Source organism: Equus przewalskii, chromosome 12 (assembly GCF_037783145.1).
Source record: "Equus przewalskii isolate Varuska chromosome 12, EquPr2, whole genome shotgun sequence".
NCBI lineage: Eukaryota > Metazoa > Chordata > Mammalia > Perissodactyla > Equidae > Equus > Equus przewalskii.
Genome location: NC_091842.1, coordinates 38,831,817 through 38,844,542, shown reverse-complemented (window position 1 = coordinate 38,844,542; position 12,726 = coordinate 38,831,817). Strand labels below are relative to the sequence as shown.

Sequence of the window (12,726 nt, the reverse complement as noted above, 5' to 3'; positions counted from 1 at the left end):
CCGGCAGCCAGAGGAGGTCCTCCCCTCTCCTGCCTCAGGCCGATGGCCGTGGCACCCACTTAGGGGGCTCCACCATCACCGACAGCACCCAAGCCCTTGGGGCAGCAGGTCCATGCTGCAGATCTGGGGAAGGGGTGGGCCGTGCCCAGGGGACCAACAGAGACTGCATTGGGCCCTGCCCAGTTTTGCCGGAAGCACTGGGTGGGGAGACGGGCAGAGGGCAGAGAGGGAGGAGGACGCAGAGGTCCCCTGGGGCCCCGATCTCAGAGGCCTGGCCTTCCCCCTCCTTGGCCAGAACTGAGTCATGGGAGCCTCCCGCTGCTCCAGGGGCAGGGAGACGCACAAAGCTCCCCACTCCCTCCCCGGGCCCGCTGCAAGCTTGCCTTTGCAGTGAGGACTGACTGTGCCTCCCAAGTGTGTGCGAGGTGCTGGGCACTGTGTGAGCACCCCATCTCCCATCTCTTAGTCAATCCCACAACCACGGTACCAGTGTCTCAGTAGGTATATAATTGTGACCCCCATTATAGATGAGCAAACGGAAGCTCAGAGAAGTTCAGAAACTTGCCCGAAGCCACAAAGCCAGGGTGACAAAGCTGACTTGAACCTGGGCTTATCTGATGGCAGGACTCAAACGCTTGCCCACCATGACCTGAGGGAAGGTGGAAGAAGCAGAGTTCACTAGCAGGTGAACACATGTCTATGTGCCAATCCAAGAAGGCAAGAGATGAAAGGCAGCCCAGGGACCCCAGGAAAGCGGCTGTAGATGAAGCACAGGGCCAGTAATGTTTCGGCTTGCTGCCCCACAAGGTGGTGCGGCTGAGAACAGCATCCAGAGGAAGCAGGGGAAATGCCTGTCCCACTCGGATCTGTGGATGACGATTCTGCGGAGGTAGGAACCTCCTGTAACCCCCCAAGTTATGTCCCCTGGGGCCACAGGATCTCCAAAGAGCAGGTGACCGGAGCTCTCCTTAACAGATCACAGAGCGCTTCAGGGGCTTGAAGTTTGCATGGCCCTTGTTTCAAGAGTCAGCAACATTTACTGTGGACAGGGTTCGGCAAGGCTCTGCTAAAAATGAACAGAAACACCTTAGTAGGCATCACGGGGTCCTGGTGGCCCGGAGCTGCAGAATCCCAGCTCCACCACTTCCAGCTGTGTGAACTTGACTCCCCTCCGAGCCTTGGTTTCCTCATGTGCAGAAGGCGGTGTCGTGCCAGATGGACACGTAGAGCTGCTGTGAGGATTAAATGAGGTGTCTGTCAAAAAGCACTTAGATGGAGGGGCCGGCCCGGTGGCGCAGCGGTTAAGTGAACATGTTCTGCTTTGGCAGCCTAGGGTTTGCCAGTTTGGATCCCGGGTGCGGACATGGCACTGCTTGGCAAAAGCCATGCTGTGGTAGGCGTCCCACATAGAAAGTAGAGGAAGATGGACACAGATGTTAGCTCAGGGCCAGTCTTCCTCAGAAAAAAGAGGAGGATTGGCAGCAGATGTTAGCTCAGGGCTAAGCTTCCTCAAAAAAAAAAAGCACTTAGACTGAAAACCTTCGTCTTCACAAAAACTTGTACATCCATGTTCACAGCAGCACTAGTCACGACAGCCAAAGGCAGGAACAACTTAAACATCTACTGATGGATGAATGGATAAACAAATGTGGTCCATCCACACAATGGAATATTATCCACCCGTAAAAATGGACAAAGTACTAATAATGCTACAACATGGATGAACCTCAAGAACGTGATGCTCAGTGAAAGAAGCCAGACACGAAAAGGCCATGTAGTGTCTGTAGAGACAGAAAGCAGATTGGTGATTGCCAAGGGCTGGGCGGACAGAGCAATGGGGAGTGACTGCGGATGGGTTCAGTGTTTCTTTTTTGTTTTTAATCGATTTTATTTTTTTTAAAGCAGTTTTAAGTTCACAGCAACACTGAGCAGAAGGGACAGAGATTTCCCATACACCGCCTGCCCCCTTCACATGCATACATCCTCCATTATCAACATTACCCATCCGAGTGGGACATTTGTTACAAGTAACGAAACTGCTGGGGGTGACTTTTTTTTTTAAGATTGGCACCTGAGCTAACATCTGTTGCCAATCTTCTTTTTTTTCCGTCTTCTTCTTCTTCCCCAAAGCCCCCCAGTACGTAGTTGTATATGCCAGTTCTAGGTCCTTCTGGTGGTGCTATGTGGGACGCAGCCCCAGCATGGCCTGATGAGCGGTGCCATGCTGTGCCCAGGATCCAAACTGGTGAAACCCTGGGCCACCGAAGTGGAGCGCACAAACTTAACCACTCGGCCACAGGGCCAGCGCCTAAAGGGGTGACTTTTATAGTAATGTGAATTATATCTCAATTTTTAAAAAAAAGTTAGTAAGAGTTCAGAAAATGTGGCTCTCATTATTACTATGTCCTTCAATGTCAGAGAGTCTGTCGTATAATGGAAGAGAACCGATGAACACATTAAAGAACGTTCAACATCCATAAGAGAGCCAGGCAGCGTGGTCCTGGCAGCCTGGAACGACCGTCACAGGGGGTCACACTCGGTGCACATAGGATGTGGAGGAAAGACTGACGGCAGGGGCTGCCGATCGCTGTGTTGGGGACGTTGGCTGATGTGGTGTTCCCGATTAAGCTCCGCTGAGGTACTGAGCACTGCCTTAGACAAGAGCCACGGGTCCTCGTGGCCAATGGGAAAGGCTTCTCCAAGGAGGCGGCATTTGGGCTGAGAATCAGAGGACTTGGGTGGCTTGGCGAGGACAGGACGAGCAGGCACCCGTGGACCTGTGCCACCGGGCAGGGCTGGCAGCAGCGGAGGGCGCCAAGCCCAGAGGGTGGCACACTCATTCCAGGGCTCCATGTGCCCCAAGCAGATTCTGGGAGGTGCTCTACTTCAGTTCACAAATAGCTGCAAAAAGCTCACAGTAGGCCTGCCCTCCGCCCTCCCAGAAGCTCCAGGCTTCTCCCGAGGTGTGGGAGAGGCTCAGACTACGCTAGGCACTGAGTTTCCTCTTCTGAGAAGCCCAGGCCTGGGGTCCCCTTCTGACCCACTCCCCGGTTCCAGGGTTCCAGGAGAAGAGAGAATATAAGAGATCAGCAAGCCTGATTCAGGCCCTCCCGGCAATGTCAAATGACCAGACACGCCTATGATGTGGCATAGGATGGACAGGGGCAGCCACTCCTCAGTAGAACTGGAGCAGAGCGGACACCTGGGCCCCTCCTCCAGCCCCAGGTGGAGCTGAGGGCACAGGGAGGCGACACCCAGAGGCAGGCCTGAGCCTGCAGGCCTGCAGGTGAGGCCCACATGCTTCTCTCTCCATCCCTTTCCTGGCCCTCCTGCTTCCACTCTCTGTCCTGTGTGGTCTCTAACCCTCTCTGGGGAGAAGCCAACCAATACAAAACTCCTTGGAGAAGAGAAAAGGTGCTGCCCACACGCATGCACACACACACGCACACAGGCACCGTCCTCTCAGCCCACAGGGCAGATCGCATAGAACCTAGGTAAAGGGAAGAGAATGAGAAGCGGACGAGTCAGCACCGGGCCTCCTCTGGGCCAGGCAGGTGCCAAGGGATTTGCCTGCACAGTTTCATTCAATCCTGCAAAGACTCCTCTGAGATTTCATAGATGAAGAAAAGGAGCTTCCGAGAGCTTAAGGAACTGAACCCGTGGGACACCGGGTAGGCAAAAGCCATAAAGCTGAGCACAGTGCCTGGGACAAGCCCCAGAGCCAGGCCTGTGGTAGCAGTTTAGCAGAGTGGGTGTGTCTGCTGTTTCTGCCTACCACCTGGCATTGGCTCCTTGGGGGATCCCCGAGTCCCACTTTCTCCATGTGGTTCTAGGAGTGTCAGCCCTGTGCTGGGACGAGCTCCTGACCCAGACCTGTCCAATCAGTGTCCAGGATGTGCTGGGCCACAACTGGGCCGAGGAGAGGGTCTTGCTGGAGTCCTGGGCAGAGACAAGCTGGGAGTTCACAGGCCTCGGGGAGTGCTGGCCGGAGAGGAAAGCCACCAGAGGACATGGGCCAGGAGATGCAGGCCAGTGTCCCAGCACCATTGCTGGGGCCTGGACCAGCTAAGCCCTTGGCCTTTGCAGTTATATGAGCTGTTAAGTAACCGGTCTTTGAACCCACGTCTGACTGCAGAGCTAGGCTGTTTCCCTGCTCCAGGCTGTCCCCTTAGAGGATCTCATAGCTTAGGGGCTGGGACTATGCCGGGAGGGGGCCTCACCTCTCTCCCAGAATCCTGGGGGGGAATCCTAGAGGGGAGTGTTGGACCCTCTCGCCTCCTCTCACAGCAGCTCCATCGCTCAGTTTGACCTTCAAAGCTGGCATCTGCTTGCAGGAATCTGTCTCTCTCCTCCTGGAATTCAGCCTCCAGATGTCGGATCCAAGGCGGCAGCGGTGGCTGCACAGGGCTCCCTCCAGAGTGAGTCAGCCACATTCCAAAGGTGCAAACACAGACGCCGCCCTCAGCAGGGCAGCCTGGGGCTGCAGACTTCCTCCCCAGGCCTGCTCGCCCCCACTCCCCTCCTCTCCCCTCCCCTCCCCGCGCGCCTCTTCCCAGCCAGACCCAGACCAGGCTTTGGGCTTCCTTTCCACAGACATTCTCCTGGAAGTGGAACAGAGAGAAAAAGAAAGCCACTGGGGCCAGGAGACACCCTGATCTGCTCTGCTCGCTCCCTCCTCTGCAGCGAGCACCGACCCCAGCCCAGACCACCCCCAGTAGACATGCATTCATTCATTCAACAGGTATTCATCCAGCACCTTCTCTGCGGTGAACGAGATATAGACAAGCCCCCACCTCGTGGAACTCAGCCCAGCAAGAGAGTCAGACAAGATTGGGTCCATGGACAGAAATCAATTCCAAGTGTGGGAAGAGCTATAAAGGAAAGAAAGAATGGGGTGAAATGGACAATAAGTGACAAAGGGAAGGTTCTGGGGGCCTCTCTCAGGGGTAACATGTAAACTGAGGCCGGAAGGATGAACCGAAAGCTCCTCTACAGAGTCCCGTCTCAGCCATCATTTCACGAGAACAGCAGCAACGGAACCTCAAAGTATCTCCCCCAATCCCTCGGCGAGTTCTTGAGTCCTCTTCCTTCTGCCTGCTGTCAGCACTAACGTGGGAAGTCTGGCTCATATTTTTTAATAAAAGCTTTATTGAGATATAATTCACATACCAATCAATTTACCATTTTAGAGTATACAATTCAGTGGTTTTCAGTATATTCACAATGTTGCACAACCATCATCATAATCAAGTTTAGAATATTTTTCTTACCCTAAAAAGAAACCCTGCACTGCGTAGCAGTTACCCCCAATCTCCCCCGCCACCGGCCCTTGGCAACCACTCATCTACTTTCTGTCTATAGGTTTGCCTACATTTCATAGAACGGAATCATACAGTACATGGCCTTTTGCATCTGGCTTCTTTCACTGGGCATCTTGTTTTCAAGGTTCATCCGGGTTATAGCATCCACCAGTACTTCATTCCTTTTTAAGGCTGAATAACATTCCAGTGTGTGGACAGACCACAACTGTTTATCCATTCATCTGTTGATGGACGTTTGGGTTACTTCCACCCTCTGGCTATCATGAAGAATGCAACTACGAACATCTGTGTACAAGTTTTGTGTGGACATGTGTTTTCACTTCTCTGGGGTATATACCCAGGAATGGGATCGCTGGGTCAAATGGTGACTCTAAGTTGAGGAACCCCCAGACTGTTTCAAAGTGGCTGCCCCATTGGACAATCCCATTGGCAGTGTGCAAGGGCTCCAGTTCCTCCCTACCCTCCTCTGCACTTGTTATTGCCCCTCCTCTTTTGTCAAGGCCATCCTGGGGGCTGTGAAGTGGTATAGCACAGGGGGGTCTTGATTTGCAGGCAGTTCCCTAATAAAGCTTGCCCTCAGCCTGGCCTGTGACTCACCTGGTTCCTTCCATGCCCACACTGCCCCCACCCCCGAGGATTCCAATGCCTTCAAACCCTACACCAGGTCCTGCTGTGAGCCACATCCTCCTTCACAAGGTCAAACCTAAATCCAGTGCAATCCAGCCAATGCCCACCACCCGCAGGCCTTCAGGTTCAAGGCGCAGTGGGGAATCAGACAGGACTCCTGGTCTGTGCCCCCAGGGCAGACAGTGAGGAAGAGGGGGCTCCACCAAGTTCCTACACCTCTCTTCCTATCTGTGCTCACACTGCGATGTAATGTAATGCAAGCGAGAGCCTCATCTGTTCGTTCACTGCTATCCCTGAGGCAGCAGGCATGCTGTAGATAGACAAAGAACGAGAACCCAGAGAGGGGGTTAGCGGTTAGAAGTTCAGGCTCTGGAGTGGTTTGCACTTGAGTCCCACCTCTGCTACTTTATAGCTGTGTGCCATGGGCAAATCACTGGGCTTCTCTGAGCCTTCCTCTTCTCACCTACAAAATGGGCCTGACAGTGATGATCTACCCAGCCGGGTGGTTTTGAGGATTAAATGTGATAATACAGATCAGGCAATATTATGTGCTAAGGACACCTAGAGATGAGGTCATGTAACGTCCGTCCTCACAAGATCCTTGTGAGATAGGACTATTACCAGCTTTGATGTTACAGACCAGGAAACCGGAACTCCGAGGGCTCAAGGAATCTGTTGGCTCACAGGGCTGGTTAGGGCAAAACCAGGATCTGAACCAAGACCCCTGACGCTGGCCAGGGACACTGACCCAACGCCACATGGCCCCTAACACAGATGGAGGAAAGCTGGGCAGTCTTAGAGCAGGTGACGGAAGGGCTGGTCCAGAGGGGGCCTGCCCCTTCAACTGATGCCCCTGGGCTCAGTGTCCAGCTCTCAGCAAAGTGGGCAGGCCACTGGGGAATTCCCTAAGGAGAACTCCCTTAGGGAAGCTTCCTGGCGTGAGAGATGCTGCCAAGGTGGAAGCTGAACAAGCCTGGAGGGGGAGCAGGTAGGGGCGAGATGCAGAGAGACTGCGAGGCTGCAAGCCTGGGGCACTAGAACAGACACCAGCGGGGTGGGGGGCTCAGGGACAGTTCTATCAGGGAAGCAAAAAGAAGTCAGAAGTTTCTGGCAGGGAAGCCTGGCTACTGAGATGGGCCTCCTTAAAGATGGCAGGTGCTCTTTCCTCTGTCAGGGTGGGCAGCTTCGAGAAAGAGCTACGTAGAACCCACACTGGCTGGACCACCCTAGGGTGACAGGTGTAGCCAGATTCCCCTCAAATCAAAGAGCCTGGTTTTTGTTTTTCTGGGGTTCTTTCGTGAGGAAGATTGTCTCTGAGCTAACACCTGTGGCAATCTTCCTCTATTTTGTATGTGGGACACAGCCACAGTGTGGCTTGATGAGCGGTGTGTCAGTCCACGCCCATGATCCCAACGTTTGAACCCTGGGCATTGAAGCGGAGCACATGAACTTAACCACTACGCCACCCGGCTGGCCCCTCAAAGAGCCAGTGTGGAAGAGCCCCAGTGGGCTAGCCAAGGGGAGATACCAAGCTAGCCCCTAAAACAGTAGGCCTGGTGCACCCCAGAGGCTGGGTATAAATGTTGGGGACTCTCCTGAACAGAGATGGGGGTTCCCCTCACTTCTGCCTCTGCAGCTGAGGAAAAGCATCCAACTAAGAAGGTCCAAGGCCAGAAGGGTAGGAAACACCTGGTTTTAGGGCCACGGGCAGGTGGGGAGGAGGAGCACACCCTGAAGGGCTTTAGGAGGTGAGGAGAACCACAGGCTGTTGGAGAAGCAGCTGAGGGGTCTCCGTGTGACATCTGCATGAGCGGACAGCTTAGGACAGAGCAAGGAGCTGAGCAGTAAGTGGGTGATCTAGCACAGCCTGCTCTTTTGGGAAACTTGGCGGGGGAGGGTTGGAGACAGGGCTTTCCCTTGAGACTTCATCATTTATTTTAAACAGGGGAACAGCTCAGCTGATGACAGCGCCCCAACGGAGACTGGAATGCATTTAAATCCAGTCGTGGAAAACAATTACACACCCCAGGCTCCGATCTGCCAGAAGGCTCCGGAAGGGGTTTCTCGTGGCTGCCTGGCTGGGAGGTCCAGGACAGTGGTTTTCCAGGTTTAGTCAGAGGACCACGTGCATCATAATCACTTGGGAGCTTGTTAAAAATGCAGATCCCTGGGCCCCATCCTGCACTTACTGGTTTAGCATGTCCAATTTGAGAACCCACAGAGGCTTTAAGACTCAGAAGATCGCCAGGGAGGTGAGGAGTCTGGAGGGAATGAGGGACCAGCTCAACACCAGTATACAACAATGTACAGAGAGCAACTGTTGGCCACAAGCCCTGGCCCACAGGGGTTGCTGAGGGGACCACCCTCATCTCCTTCCAGCATTCTATCCACAGTGGTCTCACGACCTCTCTCCCTCCACTTGGGCACCACCACACTCCCAGCTGGCCCCTTAGTTCAAGGCCAGATGGGTCCCGGGCACCTAGGTGGAGTCATTTACCCAGTGGGCCTAGCTCTAAGACCAAAGTCCCAGACTTCATGAGGAGGAAGCCCTGGCTGGATGACCCTGCCAGGCGCCCCCTAAGGTGCTTCTGGCCCCACCTGCACCAGTACTACCCTAGAACCTGGACTGATTCCATCCAGACACAAAGGACTGGGGACAAGGCCTGGGGACTGTGTCGCTGAGAAGAGCAGAAAGTGTCTCTGTCCCCTGCACGTCATCTCCTCTGCCATCCCTATACCCCCAGAATGTGTGTATGTGTGTGTGTGGAGGGGGGGGATCTCCAAGCCAAACGCAAAGTATATCCCCTCTAGTGAGGTGAATCCACTCCCTGAGGAGTCAAACAGTTTGGACTTGGATCCCGTCTCTCTTTATAGCTGTGTGCTCTCTGGCAAACCACTTAACCTCTCCGAGCCTCTTTCTCATCTACCAAACAGGCCTCATAGGAAGTTCCCCCCCTAGTCCTGTACCCCCAGGACCTCTGACTGCCTGAGGACCTGAGGCTCAGACACAGAAGGCTGGGTCCCACTCCTCAGGGCCACATTTCACACCACAGACCAAAAGCCAAGACTAGAAACTGTGGCAGGCGGGAGAAGGGGCAAACTGCAAAAGACTCGCCATCTCTGCCCCCATTAGAAACCCACAAGCCTGCCTGGGACCAGAGGCACAGGCAGATTTTCACAGGAGCACAAAACACCCCACCCCCACCCCCAGCAGAGCAGTGGTCAGCACAGCCGGCAGGGCCCCGACTGGCAACCCCGAGGCCCTTCGCGGCTCCTCTGGGGGGTGGTCAGAGAACCGGCTGGCAGGCGTAGACTTGGGCGGGTTTTGTGTGTGTTCATCTCTCCAGGCTCACAGGGACGTCTGGGTGATTCTGCTTGTTCTGCAGTTGCTGGTGAGTACACACAGCCTGCCTGGCTGACACCGCCTTTGTTACCGCTCCTGCTCCAGAGCACTCAGCCATCCTGGGCTCTCCACCCCATCCCAACTTCCAGAAGCAGACTCTTCCAGGCTCTGGGCCTTCCGCCCTCCCTCCCCCAAAGCCACTTGTACCTGTTCCAGAGCCTGGAGGGGTGACAAGTGCTTCCCAGACAACAAAAGCCTCTCCCAGGAGATCAGACGTCCGGGAAGGCTCCCTCTACACCCTCATCTGTGCACCCTCAACTGTGCACCGGTCTCAGGGCCCCAATGGCTGGATATGCATTACAGCAGCTTTGGGGCAGACTGTCAGCAAAAAGAACCCTGCCTGCACATCCCTCCCTTCAGGAGGTCAGTCACCACCCTCTCCCTCTAGCACTTTGGGAGGAAACTGAGGGGCAGCAAAGAGGACCTGTCTTCTCAAGGTCTCCAGGGCGTGTTTCAGACAATGACGTCAGTCTCCTTGGGCTCCAGTGCTGTGACCTTGGGCAAGTTATTCAACCTCCCAGAGCCCAGTTTCCTCCCAGCTAACGGTAGGGCCCAGGAGGGAGGTCCGGGTTGTCCTGAGGATGAACGGAAATAATATGCGTACAGCAGCTAGCACGTCGCCGGCACCTACTCACCTAGTCGACAGGAGAGCCATTACTATCATTACTCCATCCTCATCACGCTCTCTCCCTCTCCACTCCAGCCACAGCGGCCTCAACGCCCTGCGGCTCCTCAGACCCCCAGGCACCGGCTTGTTCCCTCCTTCCTCCAGGTCTTGACTCAAAAGTCACCTTCTCAGGGACGCTCCCTGGCCGCCTGCTTGATGCCCTTCCCCGCGTTTCTCCCGACCCTGACACTCGTCTGACTACTGGACATTGGAGTGGTTCACCCCTTGGCCTCTCTCGCTCTGGAACTTAAGCCCCCTGAGGGCAGGTTGTGCCGCACCCTCCATCCTGTGCGCCACGCCAGCGGGAAGGAAGGATCCCCGTCGCGTCTCCCCAGCCGCGGGCGCCCTGGGGGCCCGGCTCAGCGGCGGACCCCGCCCTGGGGTCGCCCAGGCCGGGCCAGAGCAAGATGAGGAGCGCATACTGGGTACCCGAGCCGGCGCTGGAGGCTGGACCAGGCTCCAGGGGGCGGCGCCGGGGACAAAGGGCGGCCCTACCTGTGCGGGGGGCGCGGGCGCCTCCCAAGGGCGGCTCCGGCGCGCGCCCGCGAGGTCACGTCCGGGGCGCGCCCGCCGGAAGGAGGCCCGGCGCGGGGCGGTGGGCGGGGCGTCCAAGGCCAGGCCACGCCCCCAGGCCCCGGGCCGGCGGCGGGGGCGGGGCCAGTCTGGCCGGGGCCGCCCCGCACTTCCGCTCGCCCCAGCCGGCTCATTCATATTCATGAGGCGGGTGAGGGGCGGGGCCCGGGTCCCCCGCGGCGCCCCACCCCCGGCCCGAGGATCCCGCCCCGGCGGAGGCTCCGGCCCCAGTGGGGCGCCCCCGGCTTCCGCCTCAGGGAGGGAGTTTCCACTTGGTCACGACTCAAAAATGTGTGGCTCCCGCTCCTCCGCCCCCTCGTCCCTGCCCTGGAGGGGGGTCTCCTCCCTCGGAAGGCAGGGGGGCGGGGCCACGGGAGGGGCGGCTCCTCCTTCCTGGGGCAGGTCCGTAGGGATCCGGAGCCGACCCCTCCCTCCCTCCCGCCCTCCAAGTTAGCGCCCCTAATAATCCTCATTTTTAAAACACACTAGTAGTTCTAATTTATAGAGGACTTATTTTGTGCCAGGCATTGTGCTCTTTATATGAAATACCTCTTTTAACCCTCCCAACAGTCCAACTGAGGTAAGTACAATATTATCATAGCCAGAAGCTCAGGAAAGTTGAGTGACTTACCCACCATCGCACAGCCGGCCTCGGGCTTTTTCGGAGAGGTTGGTCCCATTGGGTAGCCGGGGCAGCTGCTTGCCCGCCATTAGGAAATGGGCTTACCTAAGGCAATCCTAGCTGGCTGGGCGTGGCTGAGGAGTGCGTCGGAAGCCCCCGTTCAGGGAAAAGCTATACACTGGGGGAAACCAAAGCACAAAGGCAGGACAGGCTCTATAACTTGCTGGACCCAGTGAAAAATGAAAATGCTGGGCCCTGTGTTCAAAAGAGATGAAGAATTTCAAGGTGGTGATGGCAGAACATTCAGCCAAGCATGAGACCTTCTAAGTGCCAGGCTTGTGTGACTGCACAGGTGAATGATCACGAAGCCGGCACTGATGAAGGAGCTCGGGGGCTCTTCTAGGGGGCAGAGAAGCCAGCATGGGCATCTCCACCTCCAATGTCACCCCCCCACCTCCATCCCAGGACCCTCAGCCCCATGCTAGCATGCAGGCCTTGACCTCCAGAACTCCAAAAGCTGAGCACATCAGGCCCTCTAAGACTAGTTTCCTGAGGGTCAGGTGAGTCCTGCAGAGACATTGTCCCAAAGCTAAATGACCCAGCTAGCCCTTGGGGCTCTGCCTCCTGGGCATTCTTAGCCCTGGGTCCTGTGGGCAGGTGGGCTGGGTCATAGGTGCCAGGCCAAGCACAGGCCCTAGTTCCTTTTGTTTTTTTAAGGAAGGTTAGCCCTGAGCCAACATCTGCTGCCAATCCTCCTCTTTTTGCTGAGGAAGACTGGCCCTGAGCTAACATCTGTGCCCAACTTCCTCTATTTTATATGTGGGACACCTACCACAGCATGGCTTGATAAGCGGTGCTGGGTTTGCACCCGGGATTCGAACCAGTGAACCCTGGGCTGTCGAAGCCGGGCGTGCAAACTTAACTGGCACGCCACCAGGCTGGCCCCCAAGGCCCCAGTTCTGACTCCAAGCCCTCCTTTCTCCCTAGGGCAGGGTGTAAGGAGCAGCCAGGGCTGCTTCCCAGAGCAAACACCCGACCCATAGTCAGCCCCAACCCTGGAGGCATGCATGGCAAGCCAGCGCCAACTGGGAAAGATGCTCACCAGGCCACCAGCTCCAGGTTCATCAGTCACCCTGATCTCACTCCCTGCATCACTCTGTCCTTGTGGCTGGGCCCCGCTCGCTGCGGGTTGTAGTCTTCATTAATAACAATAATAGTTCGTTACTGTTGTGCTCTTTCTCCCTGGAGGGCATCGGTAGAACCCTCTGTGCCTGTACACTGAGCCTCACACAGCCCTGGAATGGGCACAAGGATCGCCATTTCACAGATAGAGAAACTAAGGCTCAGCGAGATCCCTGACTTGGCTAAGTTCAAGGGCCAGAGTTCCCAGTCTGCTGCCATTCATCCATCCTGGTTCCTATCTTCTCTCCTACGTCTGCAATGTAGGTCTTAAGGCTCACTTCCTCATGTTGTCTTCTCCTTTTTTTTTTTTTGAAGATTGGCACCTGAGCTA

General features: G+C 56.0%; 1 protein-coding gene and 1 long non-coding RNA gene across 3 annotated transcripts in view; both read right to left on the bottom strand.

The window, feature by feature from the left end:
* Positions 1 to 12,726, bottom strand: part of TFAP4 (transcription factor AP-4) — a 50,371-nt gene that overhangs the window by 21,784 nt on the left and 15,861 nt on the right. Inside the window, exon 1 of one of the 2 annotated variants that reach the window (XM_070568609.1) lies at positions 10,514 to 10,740. The exons of the other annotated variant lie outside the window; for it this stretch is intronic. Coding sequence (XP_070424710.1) covers positions 10,514 to 10,725 — 212 coding nt within the window. The 5' untranslated portion in view covers positions 10,726 to 10,740. Of the gene's footprint in view, positions 1 to 10,513; positions 10,741 to 12,726 lie in introns of those variants that run through there. 2 annotated transcript variants of the gene reach the window in all.
* On the bottom strand, positions 988 to 10,125 carry LOC139074921 (uncharacterized). The gene is made up of 4 exons (XR_011524921.1): positions 9,987 to 10,125; positions 4,794 to 4,871; positions 4,221 to 4,601; positions 988 to 1,232 (listed from the first exon to the last, which is right to left on the bottom strand). It is a non-coding gene; the product is annotated as an uncharacterized lncRNA (long non-coding RNA).